General features: G+C 39.3%; 2 protein-coding genes across 7 annotated transcripts in view; one reads left to right on the forward strand and one right to left on the reverse strand.

Annotated features, from left to right (window-relative positions):
• Positions 1 to 35: 35 nt before the first annotated feature.
• Positions 36 to 3,780, reverse strand: timm9 (translocase of inner mitochondrial membrane 9 homolog). Of its 3 annotated transcripts, none has more exons than XM_066669049.1 (5): positions 3,636 to 3,780; positions 3,365 to 3,528; positions 2,985 to 3,040; positions 687 to 782; positions 61 to 507 (listed from the first exon to the last, which is right to left on the reverse strand). In XM_066669049.1, exons 3-5 carry the CDS (start codon positions 3,021 to 3,023, stop codon positions 373 to 375), a joined length of 270 nt encoding a protein of 89 aa, XP_066525146.1. In that variant the 5' UTR covers positions 3,024 to 3,040; positions 3,365 to 3,528; positions 3,636 to 3,780; the 3' UTR covers positions 61 to 372. The 3 variants fall into 3 exon arrangements, with proteins under 3 accessions (XP_066525166.1, XP_066525146.1, XP_066525157.1); XM_066669060.1 differs by having other exon boundaries at positions 3,365 to 3,507; positions 3,636 to 3,778; XM_066669069.1 differs by lacking the exons at positions 3,365 to 3,528; positions 3,636 to 3,780 and having other exon boundaries at positions 36 to 507; positions 2,985 to 3,029.
• Positions 3,781 to 5,553: 1,773 nt separating this feature from the next.
• Positions 5,554 to 13,886, forward strand: part of kiaa0586 (KIAA0586 ortholog) — a 112,752-nt gene continuing 104,419 nt past the window's right edge. For 3 of the 4 annotated variants that reach the window (XM_066669110.1, XM_066669092.1, XM_066669100.1), the window contains exons 1-8: positions 5,555 to 6,322; positions 6,412 to 6,461; positions 7,046 to 7,112; positions 7,207 to 7,270; positions 8,020 to 8,206; positions 8,407 to 8,616; positions 8,949 to 9,054; positions 9,605 to 9,763. In XM_066669110.1, the coding sequence (XP_066525207.1) occupies positions 6,025 to 6,322; positions 6,412 to 6,461; positions 7,046 to 7,112; positions 7,207 to 7,270; positions 8,020 to 8,206; positions 8,407 to 8,616; positions 8,949 to 9,054; positions 9,605 to 9,763 (1,141 nt within the window). In that variant the 5' untranslated portion in view covers positions 5,555 to 6,024. Of the gene's footprint in view, positions 6,323 to 6,411; positions 6,462 to 7,045; positions 7,113 to 7,206; positions 7,271 to 8,019; positions 8,207 to 8,406; positions 8,617 to 8,948; positions 9,055 to 9,604; positions 9,764 to 13,886 lie in introns of all 4 variants that reach the window. The other variant, XM_066669084.1, reaches the window with a different exon arrangement.

Genomic DNA, 13,886 nt, shown 5'->3' on the forward strand with positions numbered 1-13,886 from the left:
CCCCAGCTTTATTCTCTGTTGACCTCATGCCTGCTCAACTTTGAGGTTGTGTTCAGATGTACAGTGCAGGAGATTTAAAAAAAATGCCTCAGTGCACTCATTTTATACCCGTTTAATGCAATTACTACATTAAAAAAACAAAACACTTAAGCTGCCCAAGCTATTACATTAGGTCTAGTGCTTGTGCCTAAGCATCTGCCTCCCAGACAATAACAGCACACGTGTCCCACCAGTGCTGAGGAGCTGAACCAAATATCTTTCACTGGTTTCTTCTCTGCCAATGCCATTCCAATTGGGTATCCACTCTTTCACTAGGGCTGGTGAGAATTGGTGCCTCAGGATGAGAGAGAGTCCATTCAAAACAGTAGTAAACTATCTTGGCTGACCCAGTAAACCAGCTTTGGCTGCTAGAGCCTCATTCTGCTGGATATGATACTCTTGAAAGCGCATGGAGATCCGCTGGGTCATTTTCAGGTACTTCTGCAAACAGCTCTCAGAACATGAGGTCTGAAAAGGATGAAATGAGTTAGTGTATCCCATTTCCTCTTACTACAATAGAGAGATGGTTTGTAAAAGTAAACGAAATAAACATTTAAAACTGCACAATGTGTTTTGAATCTATTCAAACAAACAAACAAACAAAAAGTACTTATAAGAAGCAGAAATAATCTGGCCTGGTCTCCTACCTCTTCAGCTTTCACCTCTCTGGTCGTGAAATCTTTCACACAGTCCATGAAGCAATTCTCTGTTAGTTTGTTGTAAGTGCCAAGGAATTCTTTAAACTGAAAAATAAAATTCAGCAGATCATTGCCACATTTCTACATGAGTAAATGTTTCGAATATAAACAGTCCCACAGTGTATTAGTCCATTACAGGGCATAACACACCTATTTCACACAGACAGTCCACCTCCCAACATATGCTTTGGACCATGGGAAGACACCCATATATAGGTGCATCTCAATAAATTAGAATATCATAAAAAAAAATCATTTATTCAATACTAAAAGTGAAACTCGTAGATTCATTACATACAGTGATTTATTTCAAGTGTTTATTTCATTCAATGTTGATGATTATGGCTTACAGCCAATGAAAACCCAAAAGTCATTATCTCAGAAATTAGAATAATCAACACAGAACACCTGCAAAGCCTTTAAACTGGTCCCTTTGTCTGGTTCAGTAGGCACTGATTCAGTACACAATCATGGGGAAGACTGCTGACTTTACAGATGTCCAGAAAGCAGTCATGACACCCTCCTGCTGTATCCAAACTTATTAATGGAAAGTTTGAGTGGAAGGAAAACATGTGGTAGAAAAAGATGCACAAACAATAGGGAAAACCACAGCCTTGAAAGGATTGTCAAGAAAATGCCATTCAAAAATTTGAGGGAAATTGACAGAGTGGACTGCTGTTGGAGTCAGTGCTTTAAGAGCCACCACACTCAGACGTATCCAGGACATCCACAACTGTCGCATTCCTTGTGTCAAGCCACTCATTACCCAGAGACAACACCAGAAGCGTCTCACCTGGGCCCAGGAGAAAAAGGACTGGACTGTAGCTCAGTGTCCAAAGTCTTGTTTTCAGATTAAAGTAAATTTAGCATTTCATTTGTAAATCAAGGTCCCAGAGTCTGGAGGAAGAGTGGAGAGGCACACAATCCGAGCTGCTTTAGTTCTAGTGTGAAGTTTCCACAATCAGTGATGGTTTGTGGAGCCTTGTTGGTGTTGGTCCGCTGTGTTATATCAAGTCCAAAGTCAATGCAGCCATCTACCAGGAAATTTTAAAGCACTTCTTGCTTCCCTCTGCTGACAAGTTTTATGGAGATTTCATTTTTTTCATTTTCCAGCAGGACTTGGCACCCGTCCACACTGTCAAAAGTACCAATCCCTGGTTTAATAACCACAGTATCACTGTTCTTGACTGACCAGCAAACTCCCCTGACCTAAACCCCATAGAGAATCTATGGGTTATTGTCAAGAGGAAGATGAGAGACACCAGACCCAACAATGCAGATGAGCTAAAGGCCACTATCACAGCAACCTGGGCTTCCAAAACACCTCAGCTGTGCCACAGGCTGATCGCCTCCATGCCACACCGCACTGATGCAGTTATTAATGCAAAAGGAGCCTCAACCAAGTATTGAGTGCATATACTGTACATACTTTTTTGTATTAAAAGTCATTTTTAAATTGGTCTTACATAAGTTAGTGTTGCAGTCACACAGCTCCAGGGACCTGGAGGTTGTTGGTTCGAGTCCCGCTCCGGGTGACTGTGAGGTGTGTTCTCCCTGTGTCTGTGTGGGATTCCTCCGGGTGACTGTCTGTGAGGAGTGTGGTGTGTTCTCCCTGTGTCTGCGTGGGTTTCCTCCGGGTGCTCCGGTTTCCTCCCACGGTCCAAAAACACACGTTGGTAGGTGGATTGGTTGCTAAAAAGTGTCCATAGGTGTGAGTGAGTGTGTGTCACCCTGTGAAGGACTGGTGTCCCCTCCAGGGTGTGTTCCCGCCTTGCGCCCAGTGATTCCGGGTAGCCTCCAGACCCACTGTGACCCTGAACTGGATAAGCGGTTACAGACAATAAATGAATGATTTTTGGGTTTTCACTGGCTGTCTAAAGATGTCTGCTAACATTTTATATATAATGCTGCTAGTAGAAAAATAATGATAAATCTAACAAATAATGTAATATGTATGTATTTTTTTTGCAGTGAATATATGTTCACATACAAAACTAAACAAATACAACTTTTTTGAAAATAACTGTAAAAGTCTTCTGCATGAGGCAGCTTGTTTGTATGGGTTTTGTGTAGTAACATTTGAGTAAAATTTTTCAAATGAATTCTTTAAAACGGCTGGTTCTATTGGCCACATATATGAAGAGATGCTGACTTGATACGATTTTCTACAAAGGAGCATCCCATGTCCTATCATGGTGACTCTTAATCACAATCAGTAATTGAATAATGCAAAACAGTGCTCAGTACCTGTTTGATTTGGTCCGATTCTGTGACCTGGGCAGCCATGGTTTAAACTGTGGATTCTGCAGATGAGAATGGACAGTGGTTTACAGATTAAAACGGTTATGTTGGTTATTTTAAATTATTATTATTGACCTGTTTGTCTTATTAGAAGCTACAGCCCAACCTCAATGCGACAGAAAATAAAACGTCTACACCATTTAAGGTGGAACTGAACATTTAAATAAGAAAAATATCAGCTTCACGCTGTTTCCATTCTATTAGTACATCTTACAGACACAGTACATCATAAACACCATGCAGAAAACACCCATACATTATACTATATTTTAATATCGATGTAACACAAAAAACGCGTGTAATACTCATTATTGGTGTTTCATTACCTCTGTTCAGGGAACCACACACTACAGCTCTGAAGGACATGTGATGATAAAATGTAGGCGACACTTCGCTACAGCAGTTTCGCCACAAATACACACTCCGGCGGTATCTCAACAAGCTCGCGGATCCTTCCCCAGTGCACTACCTACGAAATAAAGTACTGCTCCTGTCCCCAAAAATTAATAATATAACCAAAATAATAATAATTAACCAACTCATTTCTAGCGAAAGAGTCGTTATTTGCGTGTAACCTCGGAAAATATTCTAACGTACCTTGTGCCCAATATAGGGAGTAGGGAGTACACCACCAGAGACCTTATAAATGTAATAAGGACTTAACTACATTTGTAAAACGACAACATATTTTATAATGATTAAAAGAAACTTGGAATTATATTGGATAAATTGTAATATATAATTCTACAGGAAATGTAGCTAAGTGATTACAATAATTTTCTTCGAAAGTAACGTTTGGAATCGACTTGTATATATTCGTGACGTAATCATGTGACGTAAACTGCACGTTGACATTCTACATAATTTATGTTTCAATCTGGTCTAAAATTATTTCCTAAATATATATCTATTAAATATTATATTTTCTTTAATTTATTCTTGTTTTGTAACTCTTTTATCCTGCTCAGATTTGAGGTGGGTCCAGAAAGTCTGTGGTTAGTCCATCACAGGGAATCACACACTGGATACTTTCAAAACACCAATCCACCTACCACCATGTGTGGGAATTTTATTTATTCATTTATTTTTTTTAAAAAGTAGGATCAGAGCAGTGGAGGAAACATACAGAGAGAACACATCAGTCTCTTTATACACAGTAAACTGAGGTGAGGACTGAACTCACAACCCCAGGATCCTGGAGCTGTGTAGGGACATTACCTTTTGTGCCATCGTGCTGCACAAACTGTATATATACAAAGTGTGTATTTTTCAATTTTGTTCAGGTTAAGCTTTGCAATTGGTTAAAAATGTCGAATCCTTTGTGAAAATAGAGATAAATAATGAATTGTGACTACTGATGTCACTTTCAGATATTAAGCACGTTACACAAATTACAGAAGTAAATAATGAAGAACAACAACAAATGCTGATTTTTTAAAAGTTACTAGAGAATGTTACCCTAACACCACATGCTGCATGTGCAGGCTGGCAATCCACAACTGCATATGCTCACAGGACCATGAAGCTGAAGGGTATTTTATTACTCATTTTGCAGAGTTTAATTTATGCTAATGAGGACTGCACCTTTCCTGTGGCAAAAAGATTCTTGGCTCACATACAAAATGAATAGAATAACCAATAATCAACATGTAGCTGTTTCACACGTAGTCCTGCCTTCAACAGCTTCAGCTGGCTGGTGCAGGTATATGCAGGAACACAATTTGTTGTGGAGATATGTACATGGATAGGAGTCATAACCACTGAAAATACATATTCATTCATTCATTCATTATCTGTAACTGCTTATCCAGTTCAGGGTTGCGGTGGGTCCAGAGCCTACCCGGAATCATTGAGCGCAAGGCAGGAATACACCCTGGAGGGGGTGCCAATCTTTCACAGGGCAACACAGACACACACACGTTCACTCACACACTCACACCTATGGACACTTTTGAGTCACCAATCCACCTACCAATGTGTGTTTTTTGACCGTGGGCGAAAACCAGAGTACCTGGAGGAAACCCACGCGGACACAGGGAGAACACACCAAACTCCTCACAGACTGTCACTCAGAGCGGGAATCAAACCCACAACCTCCAGTGTGTGTCTGTGACACTACATGCTGCACCACCATGCTGCCATAAAAATATATATATATGTGTGTGTCAATTCAGGGTCATATCACAGGGCAGAGCACACTTACACCTATGGATAATTATGTATAACCAGTCCATCTACTAATGTGTTTTTGAAATGTGGGAAAATACCAGAGAAACCACAAAAATCCCCCACACATACACACACTTAGGCTGTATCAGTTTTATGAAATGTGATTAGAAATGATAAGCACCACATTCTGAATATATAGTTTTTTCCCCAGTCATATAGATAGGAACCTATTATTGCCCGGAGGCGTCACCAAGATGGCGTCCCCAAAGGGGCTCCAGTCGTAGACCCGCACAAGTACTTTTATTTTGAAATCCGTCACAGTAGCGAGTCAGAGAATCAACCCGTTTCTGGATTCACTGCTGTTGTTAACTTTGTTGTCAGTTACTGTTGTTGTGGATTCAGTGCTGCTCATTGCCTCAGCGATATTTACCACCGCAGTCCGCTAGTGTTAGATCTAGTAAGTGACTCCTACAAGTTATTGAGCTGAATTTATTTATATGTGCTGATTTTAGTGCCGTTAGTGCTTTTAAATCTGTCGGTGTTTACACCCACGGCGCCAAATTCAAAACAACCGTCAGCGTAGTGTCAGTGGGAGAAATTCGTGTTCCTTTACCACAGACCCAGTGTAGACCTAACTCTGTATTTTAATATAGTGATAATGTACTTACCCAATTTAGGCTAAGGTTATTAATTAAATAATACATGCTTTTTTAACTTCAATATGTAAGCTAACGCTCTAAGAAACAATAATTAACCTACAGTTTGCATTGTACGTGTGATATAAAGCATATCTCTGTAGGGGTTTTTATCATTTGTAATGGATTATGGAGCCTCGGTGTTTTATAACACTAATCTGGACGACTCCACATCAAGCTCTGACGCTGCAGATGTTTTAATTCGCACAACTCAAGCAGTACTGGGGCTGAAGAGGGGAAAACGTGACAGTAAAGAAGAGGTGTCCAACCCCTTAAACAGCTGCAACGTCAGTCTGCATGTGCAGAGACTCACAGACTCATCCCACACTTTAGACTTAGTGCAAACATCTAGGTGTGGATTCACTGAGCCTGTCGTTCCTGTTGTGATTCCTGAAAATATGACTTCAGCTTTGAACAGAGGTAGCTATCATCTTATTTTTTTTAGTTCTGGTACAATTTAGGACACGTTTCTACAATGAACAGTTATAAGCCTTGATCCTCTTTTGTAGGATTTGAAGAAGAACACATTCCACCAGATCCAGTTTCAAGGAAATTTCACGTGAGACACACTTTCTGCATCATTTAAGATATCTGCATATGCTGAGATTTTAAAGAACATAAAGCTATTTAAAGGAACGTTAGGATATAATTTTATTTTTAAGTTACAGCTTCAAAATCATTGTGATGCTTAAATGACTCCAGGCTCAGCATCGAAGGAACTGCTAAATGAAACATATGGAGGAGGGTAGACTGTACAGTAAACGGTACAGTGGCATTAGTATCAGTGGCAGTGAGAAAAATGCTGTGAGTTTGCTTTGCATGTCTCAGAAGAAGCATGTGTTCGCCGACCACTCTCTCCAGGCTGGTGGCATTGTGTGCGATCAGGGGACATTCAGTGAAATGTGTAACTGGAAAAGAATAATTGTGGTGAAAATTTGGCAAAAACTGGGGATTAACATTGTAATTAAATAGCTTTGTAGTCTGTGAATGAACTAGGGTCCTAGAGCAGGGGGCTGGCCATAATTCCAATACATTTATTAAAGAATCTCCGACATTTCCAGGCCTCTAGGTGTCAGTATAATGTCAGAATCATTGAAGAAAATGGCATATTGCTATTTTAAGAAATATTTCTCTATTTTTCAGGCACCAAGAGCAGGTAAAGACGTAGGGAAGACATCAACCAGCCAAACAAGGGACAGAGGACAGAAAAGTAATTATTATATTATAATCCAATCAGAGATGTATGAACATCACCAATGTTTTGCATATTGTATATATTACAGTTAATGTTTTAAACTTCACAGATTTATTAATATCAAGATACTCTGCTAATGGAAGGAAGGCAGTAGCAGCAGCCCTGAAACAGAGGTAAGCTTTCCTCATAGTGTCATAGGGGCCTAGTTACAGTATCATTGTCAAATCAATGTTAAAGGAGCATATAGTCCCAATGTGAAGAAATATAATTGGTGTCACTGTTTGCATCTTTACCTTAAAATTACAGCTTCTAAATCACTGTGATTCTTCACTGACCTGTAATAGGGGGAATACTAATTTGGTCTCAGCACTGCAGAAACAGCACTATGTAACTTTGAGGAGGCTAGGACCCCCCCAAATGTAATCTTTTAATAGTTAAATAAGCAAGCCTTTAACTTTCAAATGTTTTGGGCAAAATGTTTTAGTTTACCTTCATTTGTTTGACAATTTGTCTGACAAGGTAGCAAATCAATAATAAGAAAAAGCTTTTCTGTTTTGCAGCTCAAGATTATGAATCATTTCATTAACAATAGAGGGTTTATCTTTGATGTTTTGTTTATTTTATTTGGCTCTGACAAATAGAAGCAAGGAAACAGCCCAGTGTTGTAATGCAAATGGAAATTGTTCACTGAAAGACAGGTTTTTACCCAGCAGTGACATTGCTGGAGTCAACGCTGTGTTGAGAATGTTATTTGGTATTTGACAATAATATTTTATCAGTGGTGGTGCTGTGGTGAACCTTTGTTATTTATGGAAATTGGGAATCAAGAGATGGCCTACAGTCTATTATTTGTAAGTCTACTTTAGCAAATGTGTAATAAGATTTTTAGTTGGTGTTTCTAATACATAAAATGTATCTTTAGGTCCAATAGTGCACCACAGATTCGGGAGGTTAAAGTGCAGTTTTTGGATGCAGATGTGCCCCAAAGCACTGTACTGCAACCCCCTGAGGTTCAGTCAAATCGTGCTTTTATATCAGAAGATACCAGCTCAGCAACTGTGGCAGCTATTACAGCTGCTGCCATTGCAGCTACAGCTCCTCTTATCAAGGTACATAGTATTTTATTTTATTGTAGTACTTTTAGAAACACTAAGTCACACTAACCACTTTGATTACTGTATAAACGCAAGGCCCGTGTGGTCCATTTCTCTTAGGGACAGTCCCTTTATAAATTAAAGCAGGCTGCTGTTTTACTTGCTGTTACTGACATATATGACAATTGCTGTCATTGTTTACATTTGATTGAAAGGCTCAGAGTGACATTGAGGCTCGAGTGACTCAGGTGGCCTCTGAGCTGCGGCGACTCCAAGAGAGTGAGGGCAGAGTGGACAGGGCACCTGACAGCAGGGCAGGCACTGCTGCAAACAGAGTAACCCAGCTGGAGGAGCAGCTGACCACACTGACCCAGCAGAGGCTTCAGCATCTGGAGAGGATCCAAGGCCAGCAGCTTGAGTTCCAGGTTCATAGTTTTGTCTCTGCCCCTGCAGTTTCCATGTACTTCTGCCTGGAATTTTGTCACTATCAATACAAAACTGTATATCCATTTTTGCAAATTATGAAAACACGTTTTCCTGTGTATTGTGTTAGTGTTTTTTGATGAATGGACCTGCTAAATTGGTCCAAAATGACTCATAAGAATAAGAAACAATATGTAGTAAGTTTTATTAGCTTACATTTTAAGCTTAGAGAGTTGTTTTTCTGCCTTAATGGTGTCTGTTTGAAGATTCAAGTTATTATTCCAGCAAAATTACAAAATGAGCCTGACTAATTCTTTGCTGGACTCTCTGTTAGAATCGTCTTCTGGGCTCTGCACTAGATGCTGCAACAGCACAAGCCAACCCTTCACTGCAGTTAACACAGCTTTCAGGATCAGGCTCTGTTGGAGATGGGCATACAGGTATTGCAGTATAATGTTTATTACAAGACTTAGATTACTTAGAATACTGTGTTCTTCATAATAGTTTATTAAATATTGTACCGCCTGTTGAAATTTAGGGATACTTAGCTTTTTTTTTTTTTATTATAACTAAAATGAAGGTTAAGAAAAATAAAGATTAAAGGCGAAGTTCACAATTGTAATCAAAAAACACTTTTTATGAAATTCATATATTTAATATAAATTTCTAAACGTCACCAAAACAAAAAGAACAGCGTTTCCCCACAATTGTAGACATCCCCTTTTAAGGTATATTTTAAAGCATTTTTTACAATGAACTGACAATAAAACCCCCAGAAAAATTCAAGTGTTGCAAAATGTTTTGAAATAGCAATGTAAACATTTAAATATCAGTATTATCTATTTAAATATATGCGGAAAAAATGATTAGCACAAACGTTTTGAACGTGTCATTTTCTTATAACGAGACCAATATCTGTTTTTTAGCGTAGACGAGGCTGTGTGCAGCGGAGTTGCTTTGACTGTATTGTTTACTGTTTTTATTGTCCAGTTTTTCGTGACCAAAGCAGAGAGACTCGGACAGAAAGGGAGAAAAGTTCTCTGGGGATCCCTGCACCCCGTAAGATCATCCCCAGACCTACTCACTGGAAACCAGCCCAGAACAGCCAGCACAGCAGCAACGAGCGCAAATCCATACAAAAAAACTATGGTCTGTTACTTTTAATTCAGTTGCATCTTCGATTGTTGTAGGCTTAAATATATGTGAATCCCATGAAGCTACCACATTAATTTCTTAACTAACTTATGACTTAAAAGAACATATTACCATAATATTGATCATGCGATTTCTCTTAGGTCCATGTCAAAAGTATAATGGTGTTCACACATTAACCACTTGATGGCAGTAGCATCATTTTCAGATTCTGACGCCATAGTGAACATGGAGGAAACGTCTTTTGCTGTTGATTGCGTTGTAGATTTTGAACATGAAGAGAAAACGGTCATTCATAATGCATAATAATTTGACATCTTTGTAATCTTCACATATTCCCCATAAAGCCTCAGTGCGTTTTTGAAGGGTTTCAGAATCTTTGCATAATGTACTATGCAGTATTAAAAAATCTGCTAAATTATTTATAATTCATCCACTCTTGTTGTTATTTTTAGATTTTTATTTTGTTTCATATATGAAGATTTATTAATACATTTATTATAAGCCATATTTTTGTTTTTTACATAGGCTTTCTATTCTGAAAACAGGTCCTGCGTTGTTCTGGTTAAGAATTTAGTCTGATGAGGTTAAATAGTGCTCTTCAGTCATTTGTAAGACAGATTTGTCAACTGTTTGTGTGTGTGTTTACTTCAAGTAAAGCAGTAATGTTTAGAATAGGAAGACATGTTCTTTAATTCATTACAAATTGCTCATTAACCCCACTAAACACCCCCTTTACAGAGCACAACATTACAGAAGAGCTCTCTCTGACTGAAGGTGTTTAGCTGTCTTCTGCAGCAAAAACTAATTAAGGGTAGAACATTTGTGTCGAACAGAGGAAGGTGCTGAGCAGCTGTGTAAATATGGACAGTTGGTGCAGTTCATCTGAGCCGCGTTGTTTTGCTTCACGTCAGGTTCTTTTCAAAGACTTGAATGATTGCTCAAAAAGCCAAAGATGTGCTGGTGCAGGCTGATCAAGAGACGCTGAGTATATACTTCACACAATAGGTTCTGTAGCCCAGAGCTATAACAAACTGTCAGTACCACTGCAGAGCTTTTACATGTGTGTTTTGATATTGGTAGCCCATCCAGTGGAGGAATCACTGCAGCATAGTGGCAGTTATGGGGCTGTCTTCCTCTTTACCCTCCTATCTACCTTCTTCTTTTGCACTACCTTCTAGTATGGTGGTAATTGCAGAACAAATTCCATGCTTGGGGGGCAGAAGTCATTGGCTGCGTCTCCCACTCACTTGTCTGTCTGATGGCTGGAACACTTTTCCCCTCTGAATCTAATCTGCTGCCTTCACTCTCCCACACTAACATGGGATTGCTTTCCCAGAAGCAGTTCTGTTTCTCTTCAGCCCTCCCTCCCAGATGTGTGTGTGTGTGTGTGTATGGTGAGCAGTGAGCTAATTAAAGGCATTTCCACGCATCATGTTGTAACAATGTTAGAATATATTCCCTGGATAACAGATGTTTTCACCTAAATTAAATGAATTGTGTGTGACTAAATAATATGATTATACTATAACATGTTTTTCTTTTTGTATTTTGTAGGAATGCATGAATATTTTAGAGAAGACTAGTTTTGCTGTATGATATTAAGGCCGTAGAGTTTCTTCCTCATAGTGAGTGGTAGTAAAATACATGATAAAGGAAGTAATGAACAACAAAATAGAGACAGGTTTGTATTTACAGATACAATTATATTGTATGCTGTTGGTCTGAGAAGATGGGGAAATCACATTTGAATAGCTTTGTGGGAAGTTTATGGTGGTCATCGAGCAGTGTTTTGTACATGCATGTATGAGAACAGGAGTGAAATCCAGCTTAAGATGTCTGTTACTACTGACTCCATTTTGTCGCTGGTGTGCATCTGCCTGGTTGTCTTGGCAACCCTGCTATTTCTGCAGCTCGATCTCTCTCCCCCTGTCCCCGGCTGTCAGACTGCTCCCTCTATGGGAATGGGCTATTTTTAGTTCTGCTGCCTTTTGTTTCTCAGGCACATCATCAAAAGCCACATTAAATCCATGCCATGTGAAGTTAGACATGGGGGTATGAGAGGTGGGGAGGGTGTACAGTAGCTGCTGTGCATCTCTGGGATATTTTCAATATCAAAATGCTTATGTATGTTCAAGGAAAACAGGGATGGCGGATCACTACACATTTCAGCGCTATAATTTTCTGGGCCCATCCCCTGTAGATTCCAATAAGTTAATCTATAATTAGGTTCTAAGTACTGCATGTTTAGAGAGGTACTGTACATGGTCTACGAGCAGTGTATGTTTATTTTTACAAGTTAAAACATTGCCCCAGCTCAGAACAGTTTGTCTGTAGATAAAAGAATTGCTGTTGTTTTAGGCACATCTTATTAATATATCTGTGTTAAAAGTGTACTTATGAGTGTTCTGGATTTAAATACGTTGATTAAAATGTAATAGAAACGTAGATGTCTCATGCACAGGTTGCAGAGCTAGAATACTTCCAAATGTGAATGCGATTATATGAAATTATTATCCTGCTAAAGCTGAAAACTTGATAGAGAATGAGTCAGTCCTAAATTCTGGGTTAAATAAAATTGTACTCCTCTTCCTTTGGGCTATCCTCGTTTAGGAGCTAGAGCCAGAAGTCAGTGGGGGTCAAAAGCCAATAGTTACAAGGTTTCATTATTTGTGAGCAATATCTTATTGTCATTATCTGGCAACTATTCTACCTCACATATTTCACCTTAACGCCTCTACTGTGAATAGATATATACCTGTGCGGAGTGTGAGACCACAGAATACTTTAAGAATGGCCTCATTATTGTGTGATCCAGACTTTAGTCAAGTGAGTATATTTGGACAGTTGGAAAACAGCACACTAAACATACTGTTTTTTTAGGCACTGCACAAACAAAGACCCTTTTCCACCAAGTATTTGTGTCATTTGTAGCAACTGGGCTGAAAAGTGGAGTGTCAATTTTCACTTTTTTTTTTTCCTTCCCCCCATTCACAGCTGCCATGTCACTAGGGAAGATCCAGGGGGCTATCTACTCTCCCATGTGATGCCCTTTGTGAAATAAATAGTCTGTTAGTCTGTTCTTTTACCTGCTGAAGCCTTTAGCACTGCTGGTATGCCCCAGAGGGGGGGGGGTTGAGTGGGTTGCATGCCATGCATTGCACCATAGTGGAGCACAAAAACCCTTTTCAATGCCCCTGTAGGATCATGTGTCATGTCCTGCTATAGTGCTTGATGATATACCTCTTAAACAGGTATATGTGTTGCACAACAATAATCTTGTAAAATTTCAGTTGTGTTGATGTAGCTAAAGCTTTGCTGGGTGCTTCAGGTTATTTAAAGCTAAATGCTACATTTATTGTTTGTGAATGTATTTCCAGCCTCATAATCTTTGACTGAAATGCAGATATTTGCCAGTGTTTTGCAATTTTGATTACATCACTGTACACAAGAAGTGAGGAAAACATATTCACAAAAAACATTGCTTCACTTGCCACCATTTGTAGCCTCCCTGATACCGTAGTTTGTGTTATTTAAACAACATGTGCTATAATTTTCATTTAGTGTAGGCTTTAAGAAAGCAGAACAGTGCAGAATTCATTTAAAGTGCACTGTAATGAAATATATATGATCAGCTATGATGTACTGTAACACCCAGCGCTACCGTAGCCTGTGTGTCAAAACTGTGCACAACTTCAGCTGCATTTTCTTTAGATCTAGAACGGAGTTCATTTTTCAGTGCATTGTGCCCCTGACAGACTGCGGTATTACATCTAACCCGGCGGCCCTGCTATGAGCTTCCGCCCCTTGGGGAGGTGCCAGCTTTGTGCTAAACACTGTCCATTGTTTGCCTATCTGTGTTTGGAATAATTGTAAAGGCGGTATAAAAGACGGTCTCTTGCTGTTGCTATGGGTCCGCACATTCCAGCTGATGTTTTGCAGCTGTAAACACTAAGAGTTTGACGTCACCCAGCAGCTGGGAAAAGGACTGGAATATGTGTGTTAACAACAGCAACTGTCGTGAAAATTTGTGCAGCACGGGGAGTTTCTGTTGCAGGATAAAATTTAGAATGTGTAAGAAAGAAAATAAAATGGTTTTATTGTTCACGCTCACTAATCA

This window comes from Hoplias malabaricus, chromosome 1, assembly GCF_029633855.1.
Source record: "Hoplias malabaricus isolate fHopMal1 chromosome 1, fHopMal1.hap1, whole genome shotgun sequence".
Lineage (NCBI taxonomy): Eukaryota > Metazoa > Chordata > Actinopteri > Characiformes > Erythrinidae > Hoplias > Hoplias malabaricus.

Bases quoted from the DNA above. Each gene is read 5' to 3' on its own strand.
- timm9 (XM_066669069.1), bottom strand. From the start codon at position 3,023: ATGGCTGCCCAGGTCACAGAATCGGACCAAATCAAACAG. The intron at 783-2,984 runs GTACTGAGCACT...TTTATTTTTCAG, and splicing joins AATCGGACCAAATCAAACAG to TTTAAAGAATTCCTTGGCAC. The intron at 508-686 runs GTAGGAGACCAG...CATCCTTTTCAG, and splicing joins GAGAGGTGAAAGCTGAAGAG to ACCTCATGTTCTGAGAGCTG.